General features: G+C 55.0%; 1 protein-coding gene across 1 annotated transcript in view; it reads left to right on the forward strand.

The window, feature by feature from the left end:
• SARNP (SAP domain containing ribonucleoprotein) overlaps nucleotides 1-16,171 on the forward strand; it is a 28,378-nt gene that overhangs the window by 1,954 nt on the left and 10,253 nt on the right. The window contains exons 4-9 of the mRNA XM_038171683.2: nucleotides 186-253; nucleotides 1,765-1,816; nucleotides 4,623-4,696; nucleotides 5,317-5,345; nucleotides 5,894-5,919; nucleotides 6,983-7,051. Coding sequence (XP_038027611.1) covers nucleotides 186-253; nucleotides 1,765-1,816; nucleotides 4,623-4,696; nucleotides 5,317-5,345; nucleotides 5,894-5,919; nucleotides 6,983-7,051 — 318 coding nt within the window. The remainder of the gene's footprint in view (nucleotides 1-185; nucleotides 254-1,764; nucleotides 1,817-4,622; nucleotides 4,697-5,316; nucleotides 5,346-5,893; nucleotides 5,920-6,982; nucleotides 7,052-16,171) is intronic.

Consider the following 16,171-nt stretch of genomic DNA (forward strand, 5'->3'; position numbering starts at 1 on the left):
GTGCTCAGGAGCTGGGCGCTCGTCCCCGGGGACGTGAAGTGTCCCCGGCTGCTCTGACACTCGTAGGAGCCCTTGGGGGCTGAAATGCAGGCACGTCCCCGCTGAGCACAGAGTTCTGAGCCCCAACAGCCTCCCTGCGGGGCGCTGGGCTCCTCCTGACCTCCTCTCGACTCCTTCCCTGGCAGGAAGAAGAGCAGAAGCCGGCGGAGCCGCCCGTCAAAGTGGAGGAGCCTCCCGTAAAACCGCCCGACGTGTAACTATCCTTCCTGTGGGGGCCAAAACAAACCTGGGGGGTGGCTGTAAGGCGAGGGGTGCACGGGGGGGTGTGCTCCCCCTCCTCCAAACGCTTACGGGTTCTTCGTGAGCCTCCTGAGACCCCCCTGAGGCTGGAGGGGTCGCAGCCCCCGCAGCAAGGGCAGCTCGGAGGAGAGGAAACAGCTCCTGGGGTCGCTTCTGAGGCTGTGGGTGGTGGTGTGAGCTTGGCACAGCCCAGTCTCAGAGCTTGGGCTGAAAGCAGCTCGGAGCTCGCGTGGTTTCGGGCATCCCTGCTCGCAGGGAGCCTCAGCCCCATGTTGTAACGGGGCGCGGGGTGCACCCCAAGCGCTGGGTTTGGGTGCGGGGGCCGTGGTGCTGTGCGGGCAGGAGGGGGCGTCCTGCACCCGCGGCGCTGCGCTGGGAGCGCGGCTGGCCCCGGCCGAATTGCTTCCTGTGAAAGTGTTATTAAACCATTACTACCTTTCAGGGCATAAAATGAGAAACCTGTCCGGGAATCTGGAACAAAAGCAGCGCGTTTCTCTAAATGGGAGGCCTTAATGAGGCTGGCTGTGCCCCACTGTTTTATGGGAGTTGTTTGGAGGAGGAGGAGGATGTTTCATTTAGCCTGGGAACTTCCGAACTTTGTCTCTTGCTCTTTTGTTTTCCTCCCCTCGAGCCCGAGCTCTGTTTTCGGAGCATAAACCTCGCAGCACGCCCCCTCCATTATATTTTCGTGCGGGCTTTTTCCTGGTCCCGCTGTTGTCAGCTGCGCATTGTTCAGGAGTGTGTGTTTGAAACGGAGCCCGGGCCGGGTGCGGGTGCTGACCTGGGGAGAGCTGCCCGAGGCTGTCCCATGAACTAGAACAGAACGAGCCTTTGTGATGCAGGGCCGTAAAGGAATAAAGCTCCTCGGGGCAGGCAGTCGAGGCTTTGGGCTTCTAACAAGAGCCGAGTGTTGCTGTTAAGAGCCTTCAGGAGGTTGTTCCTGGCCGTGCGGGTCTGTGGCTTCTCGCTGTGCTGTCCCCCCGGGTTTCGAGAAGCTTCTGCAGCACCCGCTGCAGTCACAGGGTGCTTCTCTCACCGTAAACAGAATTAATTCTTCTCCAAGCCTTGCTGGGAGCGGGTGAGGGTGTTGAGGGTGGCTCTGGTGCCTTTTGCTCTTTTGGGGCTTGTTTCCCATTGTTACTGAAGGGGCTCAGGAGTGCTCCGGGTGCTCGTTTGGCTAGGAGGAGGAGCAGTGGCTGCGCCTTCACCGCTCTGTGTTTCCTTGTGCGCCCTAAACACCGAGGTTTTATGGACCTCGTGCCTCAGTGTTGGTACCTGGGCTCTCAGCCTGCCCCTACAAGGGCTGCTGGTGGTTTGGGAACAGCCCCTCAGCAATTTGGGGGTGGTGGGGAGCCAGAGGTGGGTGGCTGGGAGGAGAACCCCGACCCCTCTCCTGCTGAGGCACGAGAGGAAGCCAGCGGGAGCCCTTCTGACCGATCTCTCTCTTTCTCCCCACACCTCTAGGAACACAGAAAAGAAAGTAGTGAAAATAACCTCAGAAATCTCGCAGATGGAGGTAAGGTTCCTTCTGCTGCTCCGTCCTCTTCGCTGTGAGGTGTCAGCTTCTTCGTTCGCTTCCTTCGGAGGCTCTTCCGTGCGTTGCTGGGGCTGTGTCAGCGTTTCCATTGTAACCCTGCTTTTTTTGGCTTGATTTTACATTAACGACCGGTCGCTGGCTGCGGGCTGACCTAGCGGGGTGGCGACCCCGTGGCACGTTCCGTTTTGATGGGGCTTTAAGGAATGCCTCTCTCAATTGCCTGGTCGTGCCCCTTTCCTTGCTGGGGGCTGCCGTTTGCCTGCCACCAGCCACCGCTGACCCTACCTCAATATTTCCAGCTCAGGGACAGGCCGAGTGGCTCCCAGGTGGACGTAGCCCCGTAGCATCCCCAGATTTGGATTGTAAAGCCTCGAGCTGCCCCTGTTATTACTCTAGCACATAAATTGTGCTTCCCTTCCCGCTATGGGGAGCATGAAAAGCTCTGCAGCGGGGCTCGCCCCCCTGTGCCACATCCCCATCCCTCAGGGCGATTGCTTCAGCCAGACAAAGCTGCAAAGCTTCGAGGGTGCGGCCGCAGGGCGCAATCGGTCTGGGAGGCACTGGGATGAGCTAACAGATCGGCCTTATCTCCCCTTGGAACTTTGTCACTTAGATTTGCTGGGCTTATTTCAGACAAACACGCTCAGAAGCTGCCGATTCCTCTGGGAGAACTTTGCGAAACTTCGGGTTTCAAGACTCTGATTCTGGTTCCCTAATCCTCCCCCCCCACCTTATTTTCCACTCACGCTTCATGAGAAAGAAATCGGTACGAAAACACGATTCCTGTCTCCCTGCTGTTCGCCACGACTTCAGAGCCCTAATCTTCTGTTTGGGACACGGCCATTTCCACAGCAACCGGGGCGATGGCGCAAGCGGAGGATTAGGACCTCAGCTGGAGGAGTAGCGCAGAGAAGTGTGGTACCTGGTGTGAGCTGGACGTGTTGCTGGAGGAGCCGTGTCCCCTGGGGCTCGGGGCTGCCCGTGGCCATAGCTGCGTAAAGCACCAATTAAGCAGACCTGCTGAAATTGCACTCTTGTCCTTTGTTTTTTGTTTTTTTTTTTTTTCCCCAAATTCCGTGGAACCTATTCACAGGAAAACCACTTTTTTTTTTGGGTTGTGTGGATTGGATAGGTTTCAGCAAAATTATATTCTAGACATTTTTTTGAAGAAAAAAGGGAATTGTTTGCCCATACAGTGCACGATTTAGACCTGTGGCCGGTGACGTTGGCTGCTGCAGTTGTAAGAAGTGTTGGTGGTTTTGTGAAGCAGGGAGACAAATCCCAGGAAGGAGCCCATCGGGGTTAAATGAATGCAAATGCAAGCTCAGCTTGAAAGTCAGGACGTCATCAACCGGGGCACCTCCCTGCCTTGCTTGTGACCTTTAGGATCAGCTTCAGGCAGGGTTTTGGGGTAGGGGGAGCCTTTCTCTGATCTGGGGTGGCCTTTCCAGAGCGGAGAGCCCTTTCAGGAGTTGTTCGAGTCTTCCTTTCGGATGTTTTCAGAGTGTCAGAATGGGGAAATCGGTTTGGAGCTGAGCGCTAACACGTTTTATTTTTCTGTCTGTCTTTTCTCAGTCGAGTAAAAAGTTCTTTGGTACTGGCACCATTAGGAGTGGTGTTCCTAATCCATCTTCTCTAAACATTTATGTTTTGATGCAAATGTTTATTACACTCCTCACTGTGCTTTCGGCTAAAGTAAATGTTTCCGTTCAAATGCTATCTGTTTCTCTAACCTCTAAAGCACCCAACACATTTCTGGGCCCTTGTGTAATAATAAAATGTTAAATATTTCCCTTAAGCTTTTAAGGGGATTTAGTACTCGTTGGTGCAACGCTTGCACTTCTGACACCTCTGAGCTTCTCTTTCTTGGGCAGCGTGCTGTGGTCCAGGCAAGCCTTGCCTGCAGTAGGCTGAATCCTTTCCACAGAGCTGAATTTTGCCTCAAATTGTGCTGCTGATGACAAACTCTGCTTGCGAGGCTGAGCCAACAGCGTGAATAGCAGCGGTCTCTCATGAAAAGCCTTGTGCCAAATAAATAAGGTCCCTGAAAACACCCCCCCTATCTCTTCTCTTAGCATATTTCTTTGGCCTTTTGTGTAGCCAAAGAAATCTTGTTTGCCTCTTTTTTTTGTGAGCCAGCCGAGCTGGTTGTGCCGCCTGCTTGCTCCCTGCCTCCGGGAGGGCCGGCGTGGCCGCTCCCTCTGCAGCGCGTGCCAGCAGCGCTTCTCCCTCGGCCGGACACAAGGGCTTCCCTGGGAGGGGAGCGCTCCCGCCTGCTGCTGGCACGCCGGCCTTCAGCTCGGCTGCAGCCTCGTAGCACCTCCAAATAGTCATCTGCTGCCCTCAGCTCCACGACCCTGCTCTCCTCCTGTCCTGTCCTGGGAGCGCTCCCTGAGGAAAGGGCAATAAAACCCCTTTTTCTTGTGCAAACAGCCCAGAAGTGGAGCTGTTTGCTCTTGCAACCGGCTGCACCTTTTTCTGAGAGGTGCCTTTATTATTTGGGCCGAGCTCGTTAGGACTTGGAGAGCATCCTTTGGTCAAGCATGCATCCAGGAGGTTATGGGGTGGCCTCCTGGATGGCTCGAGGTGCCTGCAGCAGCTCTCCCATTACCTGCAGGCACAGGAGGAGATTTTTCCCTTCCCAGGCCACACGCTGCTGGCCCAGCAGGGCACGTGGAAGCGTTACCCATCCACTGTCTTGCCCGTGTGCCTCTTCCTGCTTTCTTTCTGTACGCCTCAAATCTTTGCTCTTCTCACTGGGTTCTTTTTTCTCTCCTCCCTCCAGAGGATGCAGAAGAGGGCTGAACGCTTCAACGTGCCCGTGAGCCTGGAGAGCAAGAAGGCAGCGCGTGCAGCTCGGTGAGTCCACACCTCGAGCCTTCCCTGCTTTAGCTTGGGAGGAGACCTCTTGGGACACATCTGGCAGTGGCAGGCTGTGCTGGCGTGATGTGGATGTGGCTTTTAGCGTGAAGGAGGAGGTGGAATTTGCCTCCAGCCTGAACAAACTGGATGGATTTCCTCAAAGGTCTGCAGACACTTGCTGTGGCGTGTGTAGAGGTCGTGCTCCTCGTGAGCCAGGAGACACGCGTGTCAAAGCCGGGCTGTGTCTCACTGTGGAGTGCTCAGTACCAGTGAGATTTCTAGTGCTGCTTAAAGTTACGCTGGAGAGACAGGGCAGTGGAAGGCAAAACTGGCTCCGTGCTGATGATCTAGCCAGTTTTCTGGGCACTGAAGCTGTTTTTCTGAAGTAAGTGAGGAATTGCTGTTCACAGAGTAAATGGAGGAGTTGCTGCGGTAGCTCCAGGAGGCAATAATAATTGGATTCCAGTCGCTCTTGTGCACAAACCTGTTTGCCTGAATTACACCTGGGAAAAGTATTTGAAGGGAAAACTGCTTTGTTAAGCTAAGGCTTGACGTGTTAGATACTGGCCTGCCTTACGTGTGCCTGAGTCTGACTAAGCTCTGTTTACTTTCTGCAGGTTTGGTTTGGCCACAGTTTCGACTAAAGGTGAGAAGGTGAACCAGAACTAACTCATGGAGTGACCTCACTGCAAATATTTATTTATTCCTGGGAGAAAAAAAAAAAAGCTAGTGGAGGCTGTTTCACTCTCTGTCCCTCTTCCTGCCCACACCCAGAAGCTCTGAGCAGGGATTGTAGACTCAGGATGAAATGCAGGTGTGGTTTTCTTGGTAGTTCAGACATCTGTCAGCATCTTGTACTCCCAAACCCAGGTGGAGGACGCCAGCCAGGTGTGGGGTAACCCTGATCGGGGCGCCGAACGTCCTTGGGCTTCTTTTCAAATGCCAGGTTCACTTGTCAGAGCTTTCTCTGCAAGGTGTGAGGATGGCAGTGGTTCTGTGGGTGGGAAAAACTGACCTGGGGATGACAAGAATTTGGAGAGCAGAGGTAAAGCTGGGAAAAGCGGGACAGAAATTCTTTACGAGTCTGCCGGGCAGGTGCGTGACTCCTCCACCGCGCCTCTTGTCGGATAGGATGCTGCTCTGGCTGTTTGTTCTCTAACTGGGTTTTCTTTTTTGCTTCCCTCCTTATTTCAGGCCTCTCTGCAGACAGCAAACCTACGGTAAGACACGCTTCTTGTTCACGGGTTACCGCTGCTCAGGCTCCTCACGTGGGTTGTGGTTTGTGCAGAGAAGTTCCTGTCTGCAGGGGTGACCTGAACCATCAAAATGCTCCCAGAACAGCACGGAGCGAGGGGCAGTGGGGAGGCCCACCTGCATGTTGTGCTTCGGGTGGGTTCCCTCCCGTTGTAGTATTGGGCTGCCTCCTGTGACAGCGTTCTCAGGTGAGCTGATCGCAGAATGTAACGCCAGAAATGTGGGTGGATACTCAATTTTTTTCCCATATGCCTCGTTTTCATTATTTGACTTTGAATTGCTTGAATCCTGCTTCTGGAATGGAAAGTAGAAATGACCTGTAGTAAATTACTTCATTTTCAGTGCCAGTGCTGCTTTGCCTGCTTTCCAGGTCGAAGCAGGAGGCACTGAAGCGTGTGTGGCTGAGAGCTGTGGTCGCACGGTGCAGCTGGCTTGGTGCTGGCCTAAGGATGAGGGGAGCAGCATTAAGGCACCCCAAGATCTGTCCTGGGGCAGAGTTCTGGGTTTCTCTTGTACCAGGGGCATAAAAGACTTTGCATGAACATCTGAGGGGCAGAACAGCAGCAGGGCTTCCTCTGCAGAGCTCACGCTGTGGATTTCTCCCTGGAAGTGCCCAGCTGTGCTGCTAGGGACAGGTGCTGTAAGGGCGGCGCTCACTTCTCCAAGAAATTCCAGCAAGGCTGGGTGCTCTGCTGGCAAGCTGCTCGGTCACAGGACCTGGTCAGACGTGACTTCATAGTTTGGGAAGAACGAGGGTGCAGCAAGGATCTCTTAAACCTGCGGCAGCCAGAGAGCAGTGATAATTTCCAGGAGTGTGGGCAAGTCTGACCGAGAGGTCATTTAATTCTTGTTTGTGTTGGCTGGACTCCCACAGGACAAGTACCAGGTGCAGCGGCTCCTTCAGGAGGGGGCCACCACCCTGGGGTTTATCCTTTTGGGTGTTCTGAGCCACCAGGCCAGCTTTGGGCTGCTGCTGCTACTCGAGTGGTGGTGATTTTAAACCATAAATCGTTTCCTATGTCTTTATAGGTCAACATGGATAAATTAAAGGAAAGGGCTCAGAGATTTGGGTTGAATGTCTCTTCGCTCTCCAAGAAGGTAAGGTGCACTGGCCTCCAGGACACTCCTTGCAGCTCCAGAGGAGCCCAGTGCTCCATCCCATAGCACTCAGTGACGCTCAGAGCCCTCGTGCTGCTTTTACATCTTGTTATTCATGCAGCGGTGTGGGCGCCAGGCCCCGGGGGAGTTCTGTCAGCGGTGCTTCCTTATCTCTTCCTCGGTTTGTTTTGTGTGAGACGTTTTTAACGTGGTTTTGAGGAAGTTCTGATGGGTGAATAGAGGCGTTGAATTTTAAAGTTGTTCATCTTAAAGCATGGGAAGCGACGCTGGTGGGCAGGCTGTGAAATTGGTTTGGTTTCGGGCATTTGACTCGCTCTGCGTAAGCGCCCGTTTCTGGTTGGGGTAGGAGCCGAGCCTGTAAAGACCGAGGTAACGAGCTCCATAAAGAGGAGTCCGGAGCTCCCCGGTAGCAAATAACTCTGAAGTACCGATGAGATGAGCTTTGCAGGGGGGTGAGTTCGGTCTTCAAGCTATTTATTTTGCCAGGGAGAAATCCGTGGGCTCTCCGGTCCTTGTGCGTAGCCGGTGGCTGGCGGCAGGGCAGGAGATGGAGCTGCACTTGGCCTCCAGCCCGTGGGGTGGCTTTGGGGTGTGTGTGTGCAGGGAACGCTGTGCTTGGCGGCGTGGTAATGCCCTCCCTGCCTGCACGGCTTCTGTGGCAGGGTGGGGAGAAGCTGAGGGTGTTGTGTTTGGGTGAGACGGGGAAGGATCAATGTGCTCTGAGGTCGGCGCAGCATCCCGCGTGCTGCCCGGTCACAAATGGCCTTCTCCTCCGGGCTTTAATGACCCTCGTGCCGCAGCAGTGCTCAGAAATAGTGGGGAGTGAGGAAGGATTGTCCGGTTCTAACAGCTGCCTGGTGTTGGCATGGAGACCTCTCCTCTCCAGCTGGAAAGGGTAAGAGCGAGGGGAGGTTTCTCTTCCCTCCAGCCCCGTGAAATAAGCCCCTCTCCACCTCGGGGGGACGGATTTGACCTTTTTTGCTGCCTGCTTCTCCATCTCTGAGCGTTCTGCTTTATTCTACCGGCCCTGGGAATTCACTGATGTAGAAAATATCTGGCATTGGAGGTCGCTGTTTCCCGCCCCCCCCCCCTTCCCTCTCCTGTCCCTTTGGGGGTGGGGGAAGGAGGCCAGTGCATTAACGCTGGGATATGTGGAGCTCAGGGTGAGAGGCTGCTCAAACATCATTAACCCTGTCACTAGGAGCTCCCATTTTTCAGGAGGGATATATGCCTTGTCAATGTTTATGGCTGTGGCCTTCCCGCAGCAGGGTTGTGCGGCTGCAGCTTCGTGCTGCTGGGGCTTGGGGAAGGAGCCGGGTCCCGGAGCTGCCCCGTGGTCCCTGCACACGCCAAAAACCCGAAAAAAAAAAAAACAAAAAAAACACAAAACGTGAGGTCTGAGCTCCCCAAGCAGCTCCCCAACGAGCTCAGCTCGCGGCAGCTCAGCTCCAGCCCCCGGCTGCCCCGCGCTCGGCTTTTTGTGCGCCCCGCGCTCCGCGGAGCAGCGCCCGCCTCGCCGTGCCGTGTCCTTTTTTTTTTTCTTTTTTTTTTTTTTTTTTGTTTGCTCCACCAGGAAGCCGAGTTCATGGGCTTAGAAGTGGCTTCTCCCACTGAGCGGAACACACTCCTGCATTCCTGGGAGGAATATTATTGGTTACTTTAATTAGCTGGTGGTATTGTGCTTCCCACCTGGGTGTTCTTTATAGCTTTTCATTACGGAGGAGCCTGGCAGTTGCGAATGTTTACATGTGTCTTGGCAGGTTTTTATACCGTGCGTCGCAGCAAAAACTTTACAATAAACCATTGTCTCCACGGAGCCACACTTCATTTCCTATTCAAATTGGTTTGGGGAGGGGTAGGGATGTTGGGGGGGAGAATCGTAGCTAAGGGGGATTTCAGGCCTGCTGTGAGCAGGGAGCAAATACAGAGCTGCGTTAGTGGCTGTGAACTCATCTGTAGCTTTGAACCCCCCTTCCCCCTCCGTTAGCCCTCTAGCGTAGAAATCTTTCAAGTTTAAAATCCTCTTCCTCCCTGCCTGAAGGGGAAAGCAAGACCCGGGTTGCTGAGAGGAGAGCAGGCAGAACAGAAAGCTTGGCTCTGCTCGAGCCGCGGAGGCAGGTGCTCGTTTGTCTCAAGGCAGCACGAGGCCATCAAATTAATTTTTAAAATAAATCAAGCAAGCGTTTATCTCCCCGTAGCACTAACTCTCCCCTCCGAGGCCTCCTGTTCAAGCGCACGCTCTGACCTGAAGCTACCATCCCTTGACTCCTGTTAGTTGTACTTAACCCCCCACACTTGTAAATGTTCCCTCTCTCCGGCAGCTGCTCCCTGTAACACTCCAACTCGCCGCTCCCCAGGGGAGGGTGTTTAGCTGCGTGTTTTATATGCAGGGTTTGATGCTGCAGAGGGAGCTGCCTGCGCTGTGGTCGTGGTTCAGAAGCGTTTCTCCAAGGGGAAGGCTGGCTCTTTATGTATAAAATAGCCTCCTAAGGCTCCCGCTGGGGAAGTGTTGGCACCAAATGGACAGCGAGAGCCCTTGGGATAACATAAAAGCTCTGCTTGCCACCTTAGGATCACATTATCAAATACCTTTCCCAATCTGAGCAGATGACCAAAATAATTGGCTTTTCTATCTCCCCTTTAACGCGGAGGTCTCCAAGTGCCTCGCAAACAATTAGCTGATTAACCCTCCTCGGGTCGGGGCTGCGAGCGCAGAGGTGACGCGGCTGCGCCAAGGTCACTCCAGTCGGGAGTCCCGGTGCACGTCCTCGATGGCGGGCAGACAAAGGCTCCTTGCCTGCAGATCTCCTGCCCCACGGGACGAGTGCTCACGGTGTCCCCATCCTCGCGGGGGAATTGCCTGATTTTCCCATCCTCTCAGGGGAATCTCCCAATTCTCCCAATGCTTTGGGGGAATTGCCCGATTTTTCCCATCGTCGCCTTGGTGGCTTTTCGGGCGGGCTGGTCAGGGGCAGCCACGGGGAGAGTTTCTCTGTTTGCAGCTTGCCTCCTGAGCCGTGTCTCGCCTCGAAGAACTTCTCTGCACCCAGCTGCAGGTCTCCCATTTCACAGCTGGGGCACCGAGCCTCGGGACGTGTCGCGAGAGCAGTTGGGGTCCTGAGCAGCAGCAGCAGCACCGCGTGCTGAAGTATCCCCCCGATCTAAAGGTGCTGACCCCTGGCTAGGAGGAGTTGATGTTTTAATACGTCTGTCGGTCAGGGTTCTGGATTAATGCTGCCTTAATTCTCGTTAATGAGAGCTTGTTTTACGTGGGGCAGATGAGAACTGCTGTGCTCGCTGCCTGAGATTAGCCGGAGAGAGCTGGCAGGCTGACTGCGTGACGTTGGTGTGGTGGTGGAGCAGAGCAGGGGTCAGTCGACCAGCAGAACGTTTGTGTGTATACAAAATAGCTAAATGAGAGAGAGAAAACAATTGCCTTAATTGTTTGGCTTCCAGCAAGCTTATAATAACGTGCTGAGGAGGAATCCTTTTCCTGGATAATTTTTCTGCCTGCAATCTTTCCAAGCACCCCCTGCCAACCCCGGATGAGAAGCTATTAACCACCAAGGAAGCAAGGAGTGGTGGTGGGGAGAAGTGCTGATGTTGGCAAGGAGGGAGGGGAACGGCCTGGTGGAAGGGGATTGTTCCTAGGACAGATGTGTTGTGCTTCTCAAAAATTCAGGCATGCGCCACCACGTACAGCTGGCTTACGTGGCTGGTTTGTGCTCAAGAAACGAGTCTTGCTGTCACTCTGAAGGCAGAGCAGGAGCTCTGCAAGGCCGCGTGTCCCTGCATAATTTTTTTTCCTCAAGCTCCCTACTTCTGCCTGTCGTCACCTCCGTGTCTCCGTTGCTCTCCTCTCCGCTGGGGCACGGAGTGGAGGAGCGCTGTCTCCTCTGGGTTGTAACCCAGGCCCTTCTCTTTCTGGTCTTCATTTTAATTCCTCTTTCCCTCTTACCTTCTGTAAGGTGATTAGAATACATAAAAAGATGGCCCAGAAAAACATCTTCAGGGTGCTGCGACCCCTCGGTGGCCGAGGAGGCCTTGTCCTGAGATGTCGATCGCTTCATCTGGACATTGCCCCCACGTCCTTCCCCCTCAGGACCACGGTACCAGTCCTGCTGTTGGGATGGGTTTAGGTAGCACTTGGCACTTCTTTATAATCACAAATTCAAGAAGTTTTTCTCTGCGATAGCATCGCTGTGATGCGTGGAACGGGCAGCACAGCCTGCCAGGTACGGAGGAGCTGGTGTGCCGTGACCGCACTGCGACCGGTGCCACATTCAGGACTCTTTTACATGCCCTCAAATTCCCATGACGTTAAGTTTTTTAAACCTTAATATTTTTAGGTATTTAAAAAAGCCGCTTTAGGTAATTTTTAAAGGATTTTCAATCTCCCTCTGAGTTGGACTAGTGGTAACTAAGGCAGCTGGATTTACACAGGGGGAAGATTAAAAATAGTCCTGGTTTAAAAAGTGAACTGAAAGCAAAGCCCTCTGAAACACCTCACGTGTGGGGGTTTTTTGCATGTCACAGAAACTTTTCAGCAGTCCTGCAGGAAGTAGAAAGTAGGTCAGAATAAAAGAATGCAGCCAGAGTCGCGCGAATGCGTGGAAGCAAAGTCAGAGAGACCCTGGTACAAAAGTCGTGCGCTAGCGAGCGGCGTCGAAGCTGACGGGCTGGCGTTCCATAGGGAGACTGTCCAGAAAACTGCTAGCCCGTGCTAATTGCAGGAATGCTCGCAGAGGACTTCATCAGCAGGCAGCCCGAGGAAGGCTGAGGTGTTCGGTGCCTCTCTTTGCGTTAGCTTTTGCTAAACAAAGGTGACTGCAGATGGGTAACTGTGTGTTGGAAGGCAAGCCTCGGGCTCCAGAGAGCGGTCTTGGGGCACCCCACCTCAATGCTCTCGCAGGTAACTGCTGGAGGGCTTCCAGCTGCTCCCCGTGAGGATTTCTGGAAATCCTCGAAGGGCTGGTGTTCCTCTGTGGCCTCCGGAGGGCCGGGGCAGGACCCCTGCCCGCTCTGCGCACGCGCGCTCACCGCGTGCAGCCAGCCCCGCCGCCCGCTCCGCTCCTTCCCCCGGCCCCTGCGAAGCGCCCTCGCTGTTTTCCAAGGCGAGCAGCTGAATGCAGCCCCGTTGGTTTAAGATAATGGGAAGTGACAAGGTGAAGAATAGTGCTGGCAGGCACGGGCGTTTTAGCACAAGGGTGCTGCGAGCCCGGCCTCTGCCGCCCCTGCCCCCCTCTGGGGTCGCCCAGGAGGGAGCTGCACCGCTGCCGCCCGCTGCAGGGGGGGGGTTGTGCCGCTCCCCTTGCGTCACGGGTGGGCTTTGGGTGGTTTTTAACAGTTCTGTGCCCAGGCAGCCCTCGTGGGCAGCGTGCTGGGCTCAGCGTTGTTGTTTTCCTAATCCCAGCCCTCATCCGCGTGGCCGTCACTTTTTGGGGATGAAGGTGCGGGTGGGAAGCTGGCTGGGGGAGCAGAGCTGGAGCCCCCCCAAACGTGGGGAGGGAAGGCTCAGTAGGGCCAGCGTGAGCCTTGGTGCGCTTGAAAACGGACCCAAACCTTCACGAGGCTGTAACCCCGTGGAAAAAAACATCTGAGGTTACAGGGCGAATGTAAAGTCTTGGCAGGACTATATGTTGTTGCTTTTGGGGTTTTTCATTGAAGACAAAGCAACCACTTCCCCAGGAGGGGCTTGGTGGTGGTCTTTGCTGGCCCGACGTGCCGTGGCGAAGGGCAGTGCAATAGTCCCCTCTGGGATGAGGGATGAGGCTGTGGCTTCCAGTCCTGCTCCCTGGTGGTCCTGCTGGCGTGGGATGGGATTGTGCAAGGAAGCGGAGGTATCAGCTTTCCTAGAAGGCAAATGGGAACTTCTCTGCAGCCAGCCTTTTCCCTTGCAGCCCCTCAATAACTCTAGACTGTACGCAGGGGAGAAAAACCATCTGGGTTTGTTGCTGGAAGGAAGAATCTCATTGCAATCCTAACCAGCTAGAGGTCATGGAATCGGAGGATGGTTTGGGTTGGAAGGGACCTTAAAGGTCATCTAGAGGTGCGTGCCACGGACCCGAACAGCTCCCGTTGCTGCACATGGAGAAAGAAACGGCCTCTTCATCGTGCAAGCAGTGGGGAGAACAAGATCTGAACAACTCAGCCAAGCAGAGAAAATATCCAGAGGTGTTTTCTGGAGAAATGGTGTTTGCGTGTCAGCTGCTTTCACGGAATGTTTGGCAGGCTGCTGGTCATCAGTGTCCGCGTGTTGGAAGATGCCCGGTGCCTTCAAAGGCTCTGCTGTCCCGCTGCTCTTTGCCTTCATCGCTGAGAACAAGCGTGGCCACCCACCACGCCAGCTGACTCTCACCCTGGTTGCTCTCAGGGTGGCCTCCTTGCCTTGGGCTCTGCTTTTCTTTCCTCTTGCCAGCTCGTAGAAACGTCCCGGAGGGCTTTGGAGCTGGCAGATGTGGGTGCTGAGGCTCGCAGCCGCTGGCTGTGTGCAGTTTGATTCCCATGCAGGAGAATAAAGGTGAATTTGGAACACAGTTACTGGGTTGGGACGCCTTCTAAGGGGTTGTCATCCCTTCCGAACAAGGCAAATCTTAAAAGCTTGAGATAAACCCAGGTCTCCTGCCTCCACAGGCGTTTGCTATTTTCGTGGCGTAGTACTCATCGCTCTTCGGCAGGTTTGACTCTCGTCCCGTGGTTGTGACTGAGTCAAGCTACCAGGAAGCAGCGTGTTCGTGAGGTGCAAAGCTCGGTCGTGCTGCACAAAGTACGAGGAGCCTCGGGAGCGCTGCAGCAAACGGGCAGCCACACTGCCCAGGTGGAAGCTGAACTTCACCGTGCTGTGTTGGCCGTGTGCCTGCAGGCACAGAGCAGTGCAGGAATGCAAAGCTCTGCCCCGGGCAGCTCCAGCAGAGACACTGCTGCCTTCTGGCCACGTCCCTGGAAGCCTGCAGGGAGGTTTTGTGTTCAGCCCGAGGGGCTGAGAGCCTGCCTCATCTTGCAGGACCTGCCTCCAGCTTCCTCACCTGCCTGGGCAGCAGCAGCACGAGGCTCGTGCACATTGGGCTCTTCCCCTTCTCCCTCCTTGCTCTGCTCTGGGTTCTGTTCCTTCCCTGCCAGGAGCTTTAATTCTCAGCCTCCCAGCTTTGTTCAGTGGAGGCTTTGCAAGGCGAGGGCAGCGCTGCGCGGACAGCTGACCTTCAGTCTGCTGGCACGTCCGCTCTCGCTGTCCTCGAGGATAAACTCCAGCAGGCAGCGTGGGCAGTGCCCCAGGGAACGCAGGACACGGGTAAGGGGGCTCAGAGGCTTGGTGCTGCAGGAGGGAGCCGCGGGAGGTGCTGAGCAGAACCACCCCGGAGCCTTCCCCCAGCTCTACACCCGCAGCGCTCCCGGCTTGGTGCAGGGTCTGGGCGCTTTCGCTCTTTCCTCTTTGTGCTGGAAACTTTTGTGGCCGGGCCTGAGAGAGCATCGGGCGCCCTTCTACAGCTGCGAGCTCTGTGGTTTGCATTATCTTCCTGCAGCTCAATAGAAACCCTGGGGTATTTTTAGCCTGAGCCTAGGCAGGGCATGAAACCGGCACCCAAAGCAGCCCCGACCATTGCTTCCAGCACAACCTTGGCAGCTGCCTGCCCTCCGAGCTCCTTGCCACGCTGCGGGGACGACACGAGTGTTGCTCAACCAGCCAGGTCCCGACGGAGGGAAGGCCCTTGTGAAATGCCAAACCCAGTGCCTGCAGCACGCGGAGAGCCCCCAGCATCCCTGCAGCCGCCTCTGGCTTCTGCCAGGCTCCAACTTTGCAGTAATTTGGTGTTTACAATCGACCCCTTGCGAAGCGCTCCCCCCACCCCGGCCCTTTACGCGCACTTACACACACCCACGATGTCATTTTAAAAATAAATGACGAGAGAGCTGCGCGAGGTCAGCAGGACTCCTGATCTGGTATTTATCCCTGGTGCCGTTTGAAAAGGATTTGCGTCCCTAACAAACCTTCAGGGAGTGGCGAAGGGCTCGCTCAAAGGGAAGACAATGCTGGGGGGGACTCTCTGACCTCACTCTGTCCAGTCATCTGGTTCTTCATTGGTCCCTGCTGTGAAACAGAACTTAGCTTTTGTCTGTAACACAAATACATCTTTTCCCCACCCCCCCTTTTCCCTTCTATTATGGTTCAATCAATGATGTCATTATGTGTGCCATTCAGCGGCTCTTGAACCATTTGGCTGCAGGAATTTGGAGGAGCAGCCAGGGAAGAATGGCAGAGCCGGCTCCCGCTCCGGCCCTCCACAACCCATTCGAATCGCAGCTAGGGAAACAAAGTCAGGTTTCCCCTTAACCCCTCTTCACGGCCGAGGACAAAAGTAAAAACAGCTTAAAATTAAAAAAAAAACAAAAAAACCCTGTGAAATGCATGGGGGAGTGCGTGTGTGCGCTGTGTGTGTGCGGAGGGTGCGAAGGGGGACCGTGAGGAATGTCTCCCGCTGAATTAAACTTCGGGAAGTTCTGCTGAGGATCCCCTCCTCTCCATCTAATCCATTTAATTAAGATAACTCAAGCAGCTCCTTCTGCTCTCGGAAGATTAACGAAGCTCTTTCACCACCGCAGCAGCGCTGGGCCCTGCGGTGACGCCGCGCTGAGCCTTTGGCAGCGGCCGTGGCTTTTGGTGGGGGCGCAGAGCTTCCTCGGAGCAGCACCACAGAAATCCTGCTCAGCACCAGTGGGCCACGGTCTTAGGCCCTCCAGCAGCCCAGCTCATCCCGTGGGGCCAAAAGCAGCTTCTTTTTGGCGCACAGCTGGCTGTGGGTCGGCGTTCTGGGGAATAACTGGGCAGATTTAACAACTCCTGGGGATGGGCTGGAGCCAAATATTTGCGGAGCGGCAGCGCTGTCACCAGATTGCCCTTCGAGCTCTGCTAGAACCTCGAGCTTTCGGCAGTAATGGAGAAACCAAATTAAGTGACCATAAAAGATCAAACGTAAGGTACTTTCCGGGTGCATTTAGCTACCGCCTTTTATCTCCTCTGGCTGCAAGAAGCCCGAAGATGTGGCGCAGGGAAGTGAGGAGCATCCTTGTAGCGTGGCTCTAGGAGGTGCTGGATGGAGGCTG

The sequence above is a fragment of the Anas platyrhynchos genome, chromosome 34 (assembly GCF_047663525.1).
Source record: "Anas platyrhynchos isolate ZD024472 breed Pekin duck chromosome 34, IASCAAS_PekinDuck_T2T, whole genome shotgun sequence".
Lineage (NCBI taxonomy): Eukaryota > Metazoa > Chordata > Aves > Anseriformes > Anatidae > Anas > Anas platyrhynchos.